Source organism: Macaca mulatta, chromosome 5 (genome assembly GCF_049350105.2).
Source record: "Macaca mulatta isolate MMU2019108-1 chromosome 5, T2T-MMU8v2.0, whole genome shotgun sequence".
In the NCBI taxonomy this organism is placed as follows: domain Eukaryota; kingdom Metazoa; phylum Chordata; class Mammalia; order Primates; family Cercopithecidae; genus Macaca; species Macaca mulatta.
The window spans coordinates 78,405,547-78,423,274 of record NC_133410.1 but is presented as its reverse complement, the minus strand read 5'-3'; the positions used below and the strand labels follow the sequence as shown (position 1 = coordinate 78,423,274).

The following is a 17,728-nucleotide window of genomic DNA, read 5'->3' as shown; positions in this document are numbered from 1 at the left end:
TGTGTGTGCATGTGTGTGAATTATTTGTGATGAAGAAGAAGGAGCAGTTAAACTTTAAAACAGACATACTTATCCTCAAAATAGTTGTGGTGATATTATGCCCTCATACTTTGTACTACAAATACATTTACTGGTTTGTAAAATATATAACCAGGTTATGAAAATATCCCTTATAAGAAGAGTAAGAAAACCAGTAAAAATGTAAAACAACCGCATGGAAAATATGTCTGATTGCTTCTTCTCCATTTTATTTTATTTTTACCTTTTTTCTTTAAGATGGAATCTGACCATGTTGACCAGACTGGTCTTGAACTCCTGGGCTCAAGCGATCCTCCCACCTTGGCCTCCCAAAGTGTTGGGTTTTTAGGTGTGAGCCACTGTGCCCGGCCACCCCTCCTCCAGTTTAGAAATGATGGGTACGGTAATGCAACCTTGCAAAGGGTTTCAATGTTCAACCTTCAAGTTTTTCAATGTTTTTTAATAAAATGACATCGATTGCTGAAAGCATTATGACCTTTGTTATGCTACATAATACTGATACAAAATGTGAATAGTACAAAGTTCATTATATATAATATAAGGCTTTAATATATTACATTTGTTTCTACATAAACAGACTATAAATATATGTGCCATAGCATGTCTTATAGTCATTGTTCCCAGCATTTCACACTATGGTACCAAACAAAAAACACATTTTCTTTTTTGAAAAAAAGGACAGAAGAAGGGCAAAAATCAGTAGAAATAGCTCTATATGTTAAAAGTCTAAACAATACAATAGATGTTATAATTTGGGCTATAAAGTAATTTTGAAGTCTGGCTAATAATCATTCAGAGAGTGAACAAACTCTCTGGAGTTTGTTTACTGGAGTGTAGAGGTTTACTGGAGTGTAGAGGCCAAATAACTAAAATCCTGATGGGTTGTGGGGTGAGAGTGGGTTGGGGACGGGGGGAAGAACAAAAGGGTAAAATCCTTCCTGAAGCTTTGACACTACACACAGCTTGACATTGAACCTCCCGCCTTCAGTCTCAGACATATCACATCAGGATAGAGATGAGGGTATTCATCCAGAAGAAACCAGAAGCTGGTTTGTGCAGTCAGAACTCTTCAACACGGCAGGGAGCCTCGAGCTGAATGTCCTTACTTTGTGGTGTTCTGAATAAAGGATCAGCCTGAGAGACAAGGAGCCAGAGCTGCATAATTTCCTTCCTGGGGCTTGGCCAGGAGACACGTAAGGGTCTGGAAGGAACTCTCATTAGGAGTCGGAAACAGCACAAGGAACTCTCCTTCAGCCCAACTGCGAAGAACACGCAACCTTCTAAAACCAGAAACCCCATCTGAAGCCTTTACATTTCAGAACAGACCCCATGCCCACCTCCACCGGAGCCAACACAATGCATTTGCAGGCTCCAGTACTCTCTCAGAGCAAGTTAATGTTAGTCTTCCTTTCTGTCAATCTGAATTCCACACTTAAGGCTTGGCTTGGGACCGACGTCCTAAACAAAGCCTCTTGGATAGACTGAGCCCTGCAAATCCTTCCCATCTGCAACACCCCAAACACTTACATTGCCTGGTTTATCTTCTAGTTTTACAGAAGTGTCAACTCCCCAGGTACTGCTACTTCTTTGAGGATGGGGCCATTTCTTGAACGTCTTTGTTCTAACCCATGGTGAGACCCGCAGTAGGCAGCATGATAAATGCTTTTTAAATGAATGAAAAAGAGGATCAGGTTAACACTGGGAGAATACACGGACACATTCTTGGGTCACAAGCCTCTTCCAGGATATGCCTAGAAGACTAGCTCCCTGCAGTCCGAGGTCCTTTTTTTGTTGTTGAAATGAAAATCAAATGCGGCTACTTCCTGCTGGTGGAAAGAACAACACTTGAAAATCTGAGCAGCACCTCTTGTGTGATGTCCAGGAGTTGGGGGCGTGGGTGCTTCCTTTTAAACAGGAGGGGAGCTCAATGTGGTCCCCGAGTCAGGCTGGAGAATCTGGGCTGTGCTGCCGGTTTGCACTCCGATCTCTATCAGCTTTAAAAGTTCTGCTTCCTCACTGGAGTACACAGTGGTGTCTGTGTCGTCGGAGTGATATCCGGACTGGTAGCCACTTGTCTGGTTTGAGCCCTCAGATGCCACAGACTCCCTGCTTTTGCTGGACACCATTCCACTGTGGAAGAAATGGCAAGCAAATGAGTTGGCAGAGAGAAGACAGTTCTTTTGCTGACCCCAGCCCCCTGTCTCTCCCAGTTGTTAATCAGCATATCAGGTTTACAGGGACAAGGTCTATTTTCAGGTACTCGCATGAATTAGTAGTTGCAGATAAATCCTCTTATTCAGGTCCAAGTCTTTCAAGCCTCAAATGAGATGAAAGGCAGTTCTCCCGAGTTATGCAAAGGCCCCAACCGATGGAACATGTTTATGGCCTTGCAGATTGACAAGTTTGTATACAATGACAGGCGCAAAGGGCCACTTGCATGATATTCAAGGAAACTGGGATGTTCTGAAATTTCACTTGTGCTTTTTCCATTGTGGCAATTTGGGAACTACGGGGCATGTGTATGGTGGTAATAAAGTTCTTGAGCAACTTTAAACTTTAATAACTTGAAGCGTGTGTGCAGTCAAGCCAGATATGTCAAACGCTGCTTTTTACTCATCAAAACCACATTCCTTGGAAGGACTGAGGACCCCAGTCACTCAGCAGCAACTAGAAAATGTTTTCAATGGCATGGAATCCTGACAGATGGTAATCATGTCAAAGCCTAGAAATGTAGGCTGTGTTGATCTAAAATTTCAGGATTTACATTTTCACAAACCATTCTAAGGTGTTTTTTCCTGGTAATAGGTGTTTTACCCAATTTCTTCATGTTAAAACTGCAAAAAGGAATTTTAGTAACTCATGTTTATACATAGTTTAAAAGTTACTTCAAAAAATGAGAAATACAATTTTTTCTTTCAATTCAACCCCAACAAAACTAATGTAGGTGTCTTAAGCAATGGCATGGCGCGCTGCACATGATACTTGCCAAATAAACATTTTTTTAATTAATGAATGAAACATACCATTGACTTTCACAACTTTTTACCCTGGGCCTTAAAGAAAACAATAAAATAGCACAATGACACCTTTTAATGTGGTGGGGTTTCTTTTGTTTGTTTTCTTTTTGGTATGAGCATTATTCAAAAACCCATGAGTATTCCCATTTTATATAAAAGTTAGATAATAAGCAGATCAAAACCTCCTCTATTCTTACCTTTAGGTAAGAATACTCTAGCAAATAAACTCCAGCAAATACATAACTACACTTATCCTATTATTCTTATAAATATAGATTTTCATTTATTTGTTATGTTAAGAGAACATACACGTATTCAAGATAACTACAAATTCCTACTGAACCACAGAGTGGAGATTATATTTAAAACTCATTTTAATACTTTTCCCACAACGAAATACTTACGAATTCAGACAATAATATTTAAATGTCTCAAACAAATAGATATTGGCTTATTTATATATCATACTTCTTAAGCACAGAGGCACCCATTTGTATACAGACTTAAAAATTCTTCAGAGTCCACAAAAATTGCAATCATATTGACAGCTTTAGGGATCACATCCAATCACTTTTTCATTTAGCCATTACTGACTACAGTAACTATACTCAGAAATTCCCTAGTATTCATGAATTCTCATAAAAATTGACCAAATTCTCTAATTTATTTCAGATTATTTTTAGATTTGTCACTTAATTTTATCATGTGGTTTGTTTCCTTCTTTATTTGTTAAATTGATGTTAATTTCTCCAAACAACAAAGACCCCATAGGGAAAAGTCTGCACTTATATTGAAAGTCCTAAGTGGCTTCCAAAAATTCCTATTGAAATTTGTCTTTTTAATGTGGCTGAGTCTTACCTAAAAGATGGAGCTAATTTGGTTCTGTCTTCCAAAGTTTTCAGCTCTTCTGAGGCAAGAACCATACCACTGTCCGTCTGGTTGTCCTTTTTCAGAGACAATGAGATGGCACAGTTAATTGAGCATATAAAATGACCAACTATTTAATTAAGGTGATTTCTCAACCCATCTATCATGACTATCAAATAAGGTCCTGTGGAAGAACATAAAGGTATAATAGCCACAAATTGTCCAAGCTACAAAAGGAAGCAACTGCTTCCTATGAGTAGACACAGGCCAGGGAGAAGAGAAAATTTTCACATCAGCAGCTGAGAATGCCTGTTACCATTGCTTTCTTCACCATGACACTACTTGCACTTTAGTGAAATTGGTCAGAAAGCTACACTGTCTTGAACCTTGGACCAAGGACTTTACTTATGTAAAACACAGAGTTCCATCTCCATAATGACCCCATGATACACACACTCGAGGGCAGCCTTCTAATGAGGCTCCAAGACTTTAATGCTTAGGCTAATATTTATCTAACTAGTGTTTCATCCTTTGTATTATTTCTAAGACTATTTTTAAAAGATGTACTTACATCTGGGATTACTTTTACTTCTGGTTCTTCTAATGGGATGTCTTCAAATGTTTTTACACTCACAGGCCGGCTCTTTCGCTTACTGTTCTGCAGATACTGACTGCAAAAGAACAAATATTTATATTTTATTGGTGGTATATTTGACTGCAGATACCACAAGTGATACCTAAGTTCATTATCTTTCAACCACAAACTTAATAGCAACCTTCAAAACATCCTTTAGAAAAACAAAACAAAATAAAAATCTTTCTCTGCTAGCACACATGGAAGGCTTAATTTCCTGAGAAAGTCCATTTAAAAGTATAATATAACTGAGGAGTCTCGATGAGCCTGTTCTTTTGAACCCTACTTCTGAGGTCCAGTCCTGGACTAAAGACAACAATAGCAGAGGGAGTTATCAAGTGCCTTCTACTTGGCTTCCTGATTGCATGGGATTCCTCCATCGAGCTCTGGATATATTACTGAGTGTTTCACATCTGTCTGGCCATCTCCCGGGAAATTTTTTCTGGATAATGCTCACAGAGCAACCATTCAATGAAAGATAGGCAGAGGAATCATCTGAAGGTCTCCTTAAAGGATACTGAACCCAGCAGTGATTTGAAGACAACCTCTTCCTTTTCTGTGTAACAGAGGCTTAGTGTGCAAAGGGAAGGTGGACTGAGTCTCACTGTCCCCTCATTTTTGCCCCCAGAGTTGCTGTCTCAGGAAAGAGCAGTGGTTTGAGAGTAACAAGATATTTTGCCTATTTCAGAATCTACCACTGACTGCAGAAACTTGAGAAAGTCATGAATATTTCCGTGACCCTCTTTTCCCATCTGAAAGATGTGTTGGCAGTAGCACTCCCTCCCTAGCTCACGGAGATGTTGGAAAAATGAATGACATGGAGAATGTTGGGCTTATTGTTCTTAGGAAGAATAATGCTCTCTCAAACAAAGCTCATTTTTCTCCTTTGACTTCCAAAGCTTCCTTCAGGAGTCCAAATAATAAGACTTTTCGAACAACAGATCCTCTCCTTCTTGGGAAGGCTCCTTCCCGGCCATGTGGCTTTGGGTGAGTCTAGTTGATGCTATCAAAATCACTTACAGCCCAAGTGAGGGAAGGGAAGTCCTACTCACTGGGAGGACCCAACGAGACAGAAAATACACTCTTCATTCCTATACCAGCCTACTTCCCGCTACAAGCAGCCTTCTGGAACATGCTGCATAGACCTTGGGCCACAGGAGAAGAATGGAAATTAAATCTCTCTCCCCTACCCCAAGAGGCTGGTTCCTCCCTGTACAGAGAGGAGAGAATGAGATTTACAGGTGACACCCTCACTCAGGAAACTCCACAAGTTAGAGGATATGATACACAGGGTGCGATCGAAGGCTACTTTCTTGTAAGTCCAACCCCTAAAAGTAATGGTTGTCAAAAGCTACTGGTACCATAGTCAATCATTCCTGCATTCACTTGTTCAGGAAGCCCTCACTGATAATCTGCCACATGCCTGGCACTGTGCCAGATGCTGTCTAAGCAGCATTTCATGACGTGTTCACCACGGTACCACTCTAGGGGTGAGTATTACTATCCCAGCTTTTCAGATAAGGAAACCAAGGCATAGGAAGGTCAAGGAACTTATCCAAAATCACATAACTGGAATGTTTGGATTATTATTTTGAGGGCAATGGGGAGCCACTGAAGGATTTTAAGCATGGAATTGACAAGATCAGATATGCCCTTTAGAGAATTGACTGTGGATTGAAAAGAATAAGACTAGAGGCATAAGAACCATGAGAAAAATACTGCACTTCTTCAGGAGAAAGAAAGGCAGCTTGGCTAGAAAAATGGAATGCCCATGAGGTTTGGAGACATGGGTTCATTCTAGAGATATCTAGGGGATAGAATCAACTAGGGTTGGCAAGTTTGGAAAATAATTTAGCTGCCTTAGAAAGGACAGCTCCTTAAATTCTTAATCCAGTAATTTTTTAAATGGCATGATCCTTTCATGATTGACAAAGCATTTCCACAGACCATGGTGCATCTGTTCCTCCTAAAACGGAGAAATAGGTCTTTTAATTATTTCCCCTTTAGAGATGAGGGAGCCAAGGATTAGGGAGAAAATGGCTAATAAAGGGTAGAACTGGGACTCAAACTTAGGCCTTCAGACACCAAAGCCCAAGTGAAGTTTTTGTTTTTGTTTTACTCTACTCCATACAGACTCCCTTGGAAGAGTATCAGGAGGGAAAAGAAAGAAGAAAACAGCAGACACAATTGTTCAAGCCGTTATTAAGCACCCAGTATGTGAACGGCGCTGTTCTCCTGTCATGCATGCACTGATCACGCAATAGCAGGGTCAGGGGTGTAAGTATGGGATATGAAACAGACAAAAAGTGCAGAAAGGACAGTCCCACTTCAAGCAGCCTAATGGTGGAGCCAAATTCAGGAATACCTAGCTAGCAGGCTATCCCAAGCATCAATCTACAAGAGCCATTTAATCATCACTAACAATTAACCAAAATGAAGAAAATAGTATGCACCAAAACCTTTCTCTAAGAAAGTACTACAAAGAAATTTTTGATAAGCTGCTTGATGTGGGAGGTGAAACTCCCAGAGAAAATGACAGTGATTGCAGATGGTCCCCAAACTGCCCTCAAAGAAAGATGAGTCCAGTGAGTATGTGCTTTCTTGCAGGAAGCATGCAAACTTGAGGCCAGAACTGATCCACAGGGGAAATTAGAGACAAAGCTAAGTCTAGACATGAGTGGTCCCTCTCTAAATAAATGCTAAGTAAATATTTTTCAAATGGTTTAAAGGGGCCACAAATCATGAGGCTAGCTCCCACAGTGACGTCTCTGTCCAGCTCTATTTATAATGCAATAGGATTGAAAATTAGAAGGAGAAAGACTGCTCAGCTTTTGTACTTGGCCAGAAATGCATAAGAGGATGGAACAAGCCCCCTGAGAAGTACCCCAGCCTCAACTCATTCTCCCCAGAGAAACAGAACCCCAGGAGAGCAACAGAATGAAGCATGCCATGTGCAAATGCCTCTATCTGCTTCTCTTCGAAACCAGATGACTAAAATGTGACCATGAGTTTTATTTTATAAAAAGGAAAAAAGGTGGAGGAGGTTGAGAGGAGATGCAGACAAAAGACTCCAATTTTCATTTTATTTTTTAAATTATGGTAGGATAAAAGAGAAACTGGACTGGAAAAACCAATTCAAAAATCACAGACAGAAAATAGGAGCCAGGCCTGTGCTGGGAGAGTGGTGTCACATTTGTCCACGCTTCTGGGGATAAATGTTAGCAGCCCTTTTATATATCCAACATCGTATTTGGTGCTTCCATTACACAAACATGATTTCTTCTCCTTCTCAGCACCATATGCAAAGCACCCGGCGAGCCAGGAGGCTGCTAACTCGGATCATCACTCTACTTGGTCACAGAAAACACAGGGAATATAGTTCATGATCAAATGGCTTTCCGATAAAGGGGGAGGCAATAATGGTGTGTGGGGAACAATTGTCACACTAAAAGGCTGGCTGAACTTGAACTGGAAATGTGTAAACACAGGAGTGGAACTGTAGTCTCATTTCATTACTGTTTCTCTCTGAGGGCCCTCCTTGGCATGGGAGGAAACAACATGGACTCAGGTGTCAGAGGAACTGGATTCATCTCAAGGATGTGATTTTAAGCAGCTCACTTAATAGGTATCTTTTACTGAGTGCTTTCAAGGGTCAGGTGCTTGGAAATAGATTATATCTTACAACTCTCAAAACAGCCATTTTCCAACAGCACCACTGACCTTGTCTCATTTCACAGATAAAGAAACTGAGGCAGAGGGTAGATGATTTGCCCCAAGTTTCACAGTTGCTACAAGGCAGACTTGGGGGTCCCACTCAGTTTTATCTGACTCTAATACCTGATCTTTAACCACAAGTTTGTACTGCCCTCAGGTAACAGAACTGAGCCTTGCATTCAATAATACATAAAAAAAAAAAAGATTATTGTTTCTACCTTGCCTGACTCTGAGTGTTATGATGTTGGCAACATCTGATAATATACGGCAAAGTTCTTTAAAAATATGCCTAACGCTTTTGACTTCGGTGGAACAGTCAGCTCACTTGCTGGCTTCTAAGCTTTCTTCCTTCCAATCAGTGTTTCTGCTGCCCTGCACAACTCTAGGAGGCAAACTGTCCACCAGTTTCTCCTTAGCATCCCTGCCATGTGGCAACCTGGCCATGCTCTGGACATGAGAGAGCTCCCTGCCCCTCCCTGCAGCCCGGGCACACTCTGGCTGGCAGGCTGGACCCATGCTGTCAGGGATTCCATTAAAGCAGGAAAACATCCAAAGGGGTTGGGAAAGAAACAAAGCAAAGTGAAGTAGTCCCAGCCTTAGTAAAGGGCAATTTTAATATCATATTGTAGAAAACCACACCAACTCTTTCCTTATGCACAGGTGCTGGGAGAGAGAAAAAAGAAAGCTGCCTTCAGAACCCCTCTGCAAACCAGGAAAGGACCGCAGTGCATGTGTTTTACATAAGCCCAGACTTCCCGCTATGCAAATAAAATACTGAAAATCAGACGTGGGAGGGGCTCCTGAGATGCAGCATCCAGTCTAATTCAGGACACAGACCCATGGCATTCTGTATCCTTGCCAGAGAGCCATAAGTGTGTTTTCATGCATGCACAGAACTCTTCCTTTCTGAATCTCTCCTAAGCCATTTAATTCACATTAATAAAAGCATACATGGGGATAATTTAAATGCAGATGTCTTTGTAAAACTGGTCTCTTTATTCCGGAGATTAGCAAACTGTGGCATTCCAGCTATTGCAGCTGCAGGGCTTGGAATTCTTAAAGGCAATGCTGTGGCAGCAGCGTGGGCTACAGATGGGAGGAAGCACACCTACCCAGGCCCTCTTCTAGGAGCATTCCCCATGATGTTAACCTCAGGGCTAAGGTTATGTGGAAGTAGGATGCAGCAGCCTTAGACATGGTCTTCCTTCCACTTCCAATCCCCCTCCCTGAGATGGCCTTGAAGTTACCCTCCCCCAGGGGATGTTAGGCCATATACTGTACCTGATTCCTGCTGTGTTGTCATAATGGAATTTGGGGTCACATACTTCCTCCTCCTCCATACAGGAAACAGGTGAGGTAGGCAGAGAGAGTCCAGAATCCTCTTCCATGCTCAAAGTCTCTGATATCGGAAGAACAATATAGTCTTTGCCGTCCTGAAACAATAAACACAGAAGACTGTTGTTATGGCTTCAGTTCTTCAAGTGCCTTTTCATTAAAATCAAAGGGCACAGGGGCTTCTTGGCTACCTAGGGCATGTGGCTTTCATATCTGAACACAGAACTTTAAGACAACATTACAAATCATGTGTCAGAAACAAAAAGCCGTTGAAATGGAAGGTATATTAAAGGAGAGAACTAAAAACGAGATGGGTAAGGAGCCCACAGGGAAGTGCAGTTACAAAGAAGAGAAAGCAGGCTGTGGTCAGAGAGGTAACAACAGAACACACGGAGCTACATAGAACAAAAAAATCACTCCTTCACAGAGCCCTAACCGCACGAGCCAAGCCCTTCAAAGGGCATGGCATCCCGTTTTAGCTACCACATTTCAAGGCAATGGAAAAACTGATGACAGTCTAAAGAAAAGCAATAAATGGATACGAAAATGGGTCTTTTGAGAAAAGGTTGCACAACTTAATATTATTGCATCAAGAAAAAGAAATAAATGACTATTTGATATCTGTAAATGTTTGGAAGGTTTATTGATAAAAATAGAGCTGACCTATTGTCCCCCAACTGTTCAAAAGAAAAGAAAGAGGAAATTCGCTTCCATTGTAGTAAGAAGCATTGACTGGAGATTAAATAACATTCTAACAGTAAAGACTACAACTCTAAAATCTTCCAGTGGAAGTTATAAGAACCTGGGATGATACCAAGACAGAAACCATCTCTTTTGCATAGCTTAGATGTATTTTTGCCTGCAGAATTTACTAAAAATTTCTTGAAATTTCTTCCATTGTTGATCTTCTGTGGATCAACCAGATTTTTTTTTTGTTTGTTTTAGCTTTAGAAGAGCATTTGAAGATATAACAAAAAGATAAGTAGGTAGAAATCAGAGTGTCTGCTCCCAGGTCATAAATTAGAATCTTATCTGCCTAAAAGGGTAATTGCAGCTTTTAGAAAAGCATTATTGCTCAGATGTAGAAGAATACAGTAGATTATTCAATGGCTGAGAGGATGGCATGGTAGCCATGAGACAGTTCAGGCAGTAGGGAAGTCCTTGACATCTAAGTACTCTTTGTAGGCGCTTCTTGGATGGAGATGACAAACCTGCTGAGCATTAGCTTGCAAGAGATTTCCCAAATGTTCCACCAACTCTGAAAACGTGGGTCTCTGACTGGGCTCCCCGTGCCAGCAGTCCAGCATGGTCTGGTACCTAGAGAAGCAAAACACTGATTTCATTAAATGCCTCTTTCTTCCTGAATGATGAAAATAAGCACTTAAATGAGTACACATTTATAAAGAGCCCACGAGTCGAGATGCTAAATAGGGATACAAAACTGTGTAAGACACAGAGTCCCATACTCCCGAGGCTCAGTGTGTATAAAAAACAAAACACTTAAAGCAACATCTAATAAAAACTAACTGGTTGCTTTGAATAATAAAGTACTATATTTTCAAAAAGTGATAACTCCATGCTTGAAATTATCAAGAAAGGCCCCAAAGTAAAAGCAGGACACTAACTGGGCAATGAAGAAAGTCTATATAATGGAAAGTCTTCCAGGCAAGGAGAATTTGCGAGCAAAGAAAGAGAACAGAGGAACACTTCTTAAAGTCTTACATTTCTGGTGTAGTATAATCGGGGGCCCTCATTCTAGTTCCTTCTTTCAATCGCCTACAAAATTCTTCATCAATCTTTACCCCAGGATATGGAGAAGCACCTAGAATAAAACAGGGAGGAGACATTCTTTAATTTGATTTTCTCTTATAGAAAACCCTGCGCCTGAATCTTGCATATCCTCATCACCTACGTATCTTTTTTTTTTTTCAAAGCTTCCTAGAAGTTTCGCCTGATAGACGTGAAGTACAAGAGAGGAAAAGACAACTTTTGTCTTCCTCTTTGGAGTCTGGATGGAAGGACAAAGAGAAATGACTTACCCAAGGAAAATATTTCCCACAGCAACACGCCAAAAGACCAGACGTCACTCTGGATTGTGTACACTCTGTCAAAAATTGTTTCTGGGGCCATCCATTTCAAAGGGAGGCGAGCCTACATGGGTAGAAGACAAGGATTCAGAACCCAAATTAGCAAATATCTGAAGAAAAAAACTTCCTTTGTTCCTGAACACAGGTCCTGAAGCTCTCTATGAGGAGTTTTAATTCTGTTACTTAACCAAGCACTGGATTCATGTTTGAAACTTACATCTCCTTTTCTGACATAATCTGGATCTTTATAAATATCCCGGGCCAAGCCAAAGTCACAGATTTTAACCACGTTCTTCTCCGATAAGAGGATATTTCGTGCCGCCAGGTCCCTGTGGATACACTGCAAAGAGAATCGTGTGTGCATTAGGTCTCGGCACAGCTGATCTCTTTCACATCTGTTGTGACCTCATGCATCAAAAAAAATCCCACATCAGAAAGCCAACTGATTAATAAGGACTGGGTTAGTATCTTTTAACAACACTTCAGGAAAAAACTCTGTGAGCTTTGCTGAGACACACATCTGCTCATTCCATAAACAGCCCCAGCCTTTGGAGTTAAATAATTAAGTTATAATATGATGATGGAATCATAAATAGGCTCCTCTAGGACACAATTGAAAGTGTGTTTCTGGTCACATCCACACATCCCTTTTGCCTGGCCCCATATTTGGTTAAAAACGTGTTATTCTAGGGAGGTCCCAGAATGGGATTTGTTTTTTGAATGAATGCACGGAAATCAGAAACAAGGGGCTCTCATTGGTTTAGTGCTCTTTGTTGGTTTCCCCCTTGCGTATGAGGCTGAAGCCAGACTGGCTCTGATAAACAATTCCCAGTGGGGCTTCCCCTGATTTCAAAGTGCTGGGCTATCATAAATGTCTATTAAGGCAATTTCAGCCTATCACAAGTCAGGTTAGTTCTCTGGTGCATTAATAATATAATGAGATTAATCTTGACTTTCTTTCTCTTCCTTTTAGCTTCTTAGTTTCTCCTTTCTCTGTATCCTCCAAACTTCACCTAACTTCCTACTACTCAGCAGCTTTAGCTCCATGTGATATTTGGTGAGAAAATGAGTCTTGGGGAGCACAAGAAATGAATCAATGGCTTAGAAGAAAACTTTTTTCTTTTTTTTCTTTTTGAGAAGGAATCTCGCTCTGTCACCTAGACTGGAGTGTGGTGGTGCAATCTCAGCTCACAGCAACCTCCACCTCCCAGGTTCAAGTGATTCTCCTGCCTCTGCCTCCCAAGTAGCTAATTTTTGGTTTTTTAGTAGAGAAAGGGTTTCACCACGGTGTCCAGGCTGGTCTCAAACTCCTGACCTCAGGTGATCCACTCACCTTGGCCTCCCAAAGTGCTGGAATTACAGGCATGAGCCAACATTCCCGGCCAAGGGGAGAATTCTTAACTCATTGGAGGAGTGATCGTGTAAGCCAGGCATTGCTGACCTTCCCACACCTCAAATCTGTATGGCAGTCTCCTCTGAACAAGGCATATTCAGAAGCACATTGTCTAACACAATTGAGCAACACTGGGAATTCCGAAAAACAGACAGTATTTTTTACTTTTCCCCCCAAACAAAAAGTTTCCTTTTTTAACCCAACAACCAAGTAGATTCAAGAATTCATCTGGTAGATATAAAACAAGTTAAAGGATTCCCACATTCATGTCCATTCTCTTCCTAGTCCCCAAAAGGAACCCTGAGTAAGTGGCAAATTCCAGCCATAAAAAAATAGTAATAATAAATCATAATCTCCAAGCAGTGTAAAGGGCCTTTCTCTTTGGGAAAACCCTATAAGGCCCCAGTTCTCCTCCTTCCCCTTGGGAGAGAGAACACAAGAGCTACCTAGCAGAAACATCAAAGAGCCTGAGGCCTTGAATGCTATGAGAAGCTTTAAACCTCAGGGGAAAACATGGGTGGAAGATTTCATTCTAATTTAGGAAACACAAAATATATATATACAACTTAAGTCTTTCTTTCTTCATTAAGCTGCACGAATACATTCTGTCAACTGATAGTTCTTCCTGATCTTTAATTTGAAGTACTACTACTTAATAAAAAATTACACATTTTACCCTTTCCAGGGGAGTCACTGCCACCAGCCTTGCTCCCCGCTTGGTGTTTACAACCTTTGGAATAGTTGTAACTTGTCACGTCCCCACCTCAGCCTTTGTTTGGCCTACTTTTCTAATTTTAGCTCTTTTAATCGCTCTCATCTGAAGCCTGTCCTTCCTCGTTTCTAATTATACTCCTAACAAATACTTTTTGATGGATGTTGATGAATGTAAAATAAATTAAAAATGATTCTCATGCCAAGATATCTGTAGGGCTCAGCCCCTCCCCTTTCCAGGTCATTGCTCAAAGGTCAAGTTCTTAGTAAAGCCTTCCTCGTCTACCTTGTTTAAAATGGATGTACACACTCAGAGAGAAGCATAAACATACACAAGTGCATTGCTCCTGTATATTCTATAACCCTTTCTTGCTTTATTTCCCCATAACATTTACTCCCATCTAACCTACAACATGTTTTACTTGTTTATATTGCGTATTGTTTGCTCTACCCACTAGAACTATAAACTCCAGGAAGGTGAAGAGCTTTGCCTGATTGTTCACCCCAGTATCCTCAGTGCTCAGAAGACTGCCTCACACTTAGTAGATGCTTGACAAGCCTTTATTATACAGCTTAATTTCATGAACTCCTTAACCACTCTTACTTAGCAGAAACAGAGCCTCCCCAGTAGAGGTCTTCTAAGAGCCGCAGAAGTGGTGAATGAATTACAATCCCAAAAAAGCACCAATGGCTGACACTGGACATCCTATTTCCAAACCTGTGATCTGAAAAGATAGCTGATTTCCCCTCAACCTGTCTTACCTTTCGTGATGCCAAGAACTCCATGCCCTTAGCCACTTGGAAGCTGTAACAGATGAGATGCTCCAAGGTCAGGAAGTCCTTATACAGGTCTTCAGGAGCTGTCCGAAGAGGCAGGAGGATGGAGATTAGTATTTTCATGAATTGGTGTGATTTGTTTCTAAGTTTGCTAGAGTAATAATCTTTTCAAGACTTGGGAGTTAAATTTTCAGGAAATAGAAACAGAGAGTCAATGCTTCTATCTTCTATAAATCTCCTGAATCCCAATATCATTAGCTTCTATCACATCCTTTAGGAACAATACTGGTTTTTCCATTTTAGCAAATTGAACCAGTAAATCCAGGAGGTAGAATAAGGTAATATTGACCTAGATAATCTGGGAAAGAAAGAGGACATTTCCAAATTTGCCACTTACACTGTTTTTTGTCATGTACCCAGAGGGATAAACAATAGTTTAATATCAAGAACTCTAAAAATAAGACAACAATATTCAGGGTCATTGAATTGCTTCTCTCCAGGATTTGTCCTGGGACAAAAGCCAAAAGTCAAACTATAATCTGCAATAGATAACTAAAAATACTAGAAATATATTTAATTCATTTTCAAACTTTAAAAGTGCTGTAAATACATTAAATCTGGCCTGGGAGGATGTTTTTTCCTGAGAGATAACAGAAACATGGAAAGACACATTTACGTAAATTGGTGTATTTACTTCAGTGCAACTGGTACAAATAAACACTAAGATATTAAATGGGTGTTTCAAAATCATCTCTTTGGTCAGATAAGACTTATGGCTTCTTTCCTGGAGACAAAGACCAGAGTAAACAAAAACTCAGTTGTAGTAATAACCTCATAAGTACTTAAAAGGCTGTGAGCCTTTTTCTCAACAACTCAATCTCTTAGGTTTCTGGCTCACTGGCCACTATTTCTTGAAAGAGAAAGAGCAGGGTAGAGGCAGCACCACTCGATGTGGGCCCAGCTAAATGAAGCCTAGATCACCTCCCCATGTGCTTCTAGACCAAGTCCCAGCTTCACACTACCTTCTCAGCTACTAAGGAAAAGGAGTTAAATGCAAATTCTCTCTGTAGCCTCATGTCAAGGGAAACAGAGTGGGCTTCTTTCACTATTCCTCTAGACTTATGCCTCAAGGGGAGCCAGCCTGTCACCCATCTCTACATCCACGACGCTATCTCTGCTCCTTCTGAAGGAGGTAGAAATACAGTGTGTCCTGGAGCCGGCTGAAGTCCTGGAAGTTAGGCTTGGGACCACAGCTCGACCCATAAAGAGCACTAAAATATCACTGAGGCCGGGCGCGGTGGCTCATGCCTATAATCCCAGCACTTTGGGAGGCTGAGGCAGGCAGATCACCTGAGTTCAGGAGTTCGAGACTAGCCTGGCCAACAAGGTGACGCTCCATCTCTACTAAAAATACAAAAATAAAAAATAAAAAAAAAAAATTAGCTGGGTGTGGTGGCAGGCACCTGTAATCCCAGCTACTCAGAAGGCTGGGGCACAAGAATCACTTGAACCCAAAAGGCAAAGGTTGCAGTGAGCCAAGATTGCACCGTTGCACTCCAGCCTGGGCAACAGCAGCATGAGACTCCACCTCAGAAAAATAAAAATAAAAGCAAATAAATAAAATATCACTGGAAACATAACTTAAAGGCCAGGATATTTATCAAGACTCCCCTGAGGAATAATGGTTGGAAGGAAGACTTGATAAGCCACTTGGCCTAGGGTAGAAACAACAGATGGCTCCTAAACTGCCTTTGGGATGGTTAGGTATAATGAAAAGAAAGACTTTTGCACAGGTAAAGCATGCAACGTGGGGCAGCTGAACCACTCTGGGGCTCTCCAGTGCAATGGAGAAGCTACTCAACTACCAGAAAACTTGTAGCCTCTCCCGCTAATAAATGCCGAACCAGTATTTTAGGAACACTGCTGTGGTTGTAACTGACTGCTTATCCCACTTGGACCACCTAGATTTCTCAGGCTAGCCTTGCTTTGCCTCCCGGTCTAGGGCTTCCACACTTCACTTTTGGGGAGACAGAATGGAGGCAGTCTATTATAGAAATTCAGGTCTCTTTCAAATTATGAGGTAGTATTGGACTTTTCCCACGATCAAATTCCTTGTAACACCCTATCACCCTGTCTGCTCCGACGAGAGTATGCCATAGCCTGCAGGAAGCACTGGCTGGTACCTTCCTCTTCTTCTACATCACTGAGGGACTTCTCCTCCACAAATCCAGAGCTGGCTGAGCTCTGGCTACTGGTGATGCTGTCCAAGCGCCGTTTCAGATCCACAGGGATTGCTCCAACATAGTCTTTCCCTTGACGGAATCGTGCCCCTTTGGTCTATAAAAAAGCAAAGGAAAAAACAAACTCCTTGAACACAAAATAAGTCTTTAAAAGTTTAGAACCTTTAAAATGTGATAACGGTGGAAATAATAGAAACTACTAAAAAGCAGACAAGGAGGACATCAATTTCAGGATTATGCAATCTCTGAACTGAAATTTGGGGCAAGTTTTGTGCATAATAGGATTTCTTCCACAAAGCCTAACTCCTTCTTTAGCTTAAAGAGACAAATGCCACTTTGAGTTGCATTCAGACACACTCTCAGCATTAGGGTGCTCTTCACAGAGGGATTTACACTCCAGGGGCCAAATATAGCTAGGGGAGAGACAGAATAACCCAGAGCTGTCCTACCCTCCGCCCTCCCCTTTCCTCGATCATACCTGCCTTCTCCCCCATGTCCACACTCTATAATGGGTCAGTAGATTAAAATCACAAAAATAGAACAGAAACATATGGCCCCCAGAAGGTAAAAGAGGAAGTTATAACAGCCAATAGGTAATATGAGAAGACTCCTTACAAGTTCTTCACAAAATTTCAACTAAAAAATTAACCTGTACCATTTCTAGTTTCCCTTCATTTTATAATGTGGCCAGAGCAGGATTAGGAAATGACATACCTTGTAGGGGACAAATTCATTTCTCTTGCTCCTCAGGTAAGTGGATAGGTTTCCAAACTTGCAGAATTCCACAATCACCATGAGTGGCCCTGCAGGCAGCATGTCCAGGAAGGAAAATGGATATTCACTCGTGTTCCTCACTAAGTGTTTAATACAGTGATGAACCCAAAAACACCTTAGAAGAAGGCTACAACCTTTCA

At 41.2% G+C, this 17,728-nt stretch overlaps 1 protein-coding gene across 1 annotated transcript in view; it reads right to left on the bottom strand.

Moving 5' to 3' along the window:
- Nucleotides 1-457: 457 nt before the first annotated feature.
- KDR (kinase insert domain receptor) overlaps nt 458-17,728 on the bottom strand; it is a 47,180-nt gene continuing 29,909 nt past the window's right edge. Inside the window, exons 20-30 of the mRNA XM_015138690.3 lie at nt 17,529-17,617; nt 16,758-16,911; nt 14,560-14,657; nt 11,911-12,033; nt 11,646-11,757; nt 11,329-11,428; nt 10,818-10,923; nt 9,553-9,704; nt 4,495-4,594; nt 3,915-4,000; nt 458-2,169 (exon numbers count right to left, since the gene is read on the bottom strand). Of these exons, the coding sequence (XP_014994176.1) occupies nt 1,947-2,169; nt 3,915-4,000; nt 4,495-4,594; nt 9,553-9,704; nt 10,818-10,923; nt 11,329-11,428; nt 11,646-11,757; nt 11,911-12,033; nt 14,560-14,657; nt 16,758-16,911; nt 17,529-17,617 (1,343 nt within the window). The 3' untranslated portion in view covers nt 458-1,946. The remainder of the gene's footprint in view (nt 2,170-3,914; nt 4,001-4,494; nt 4,595-9,552; nt 9,705-10,817; nt 10,924-11,328; nt 11,429-11,645; nt 11,758-11,910; nt 12,034-14,559; nt 14,658-16,757; nt 16,912-17,528; nt 17,618-17,728) is intronic.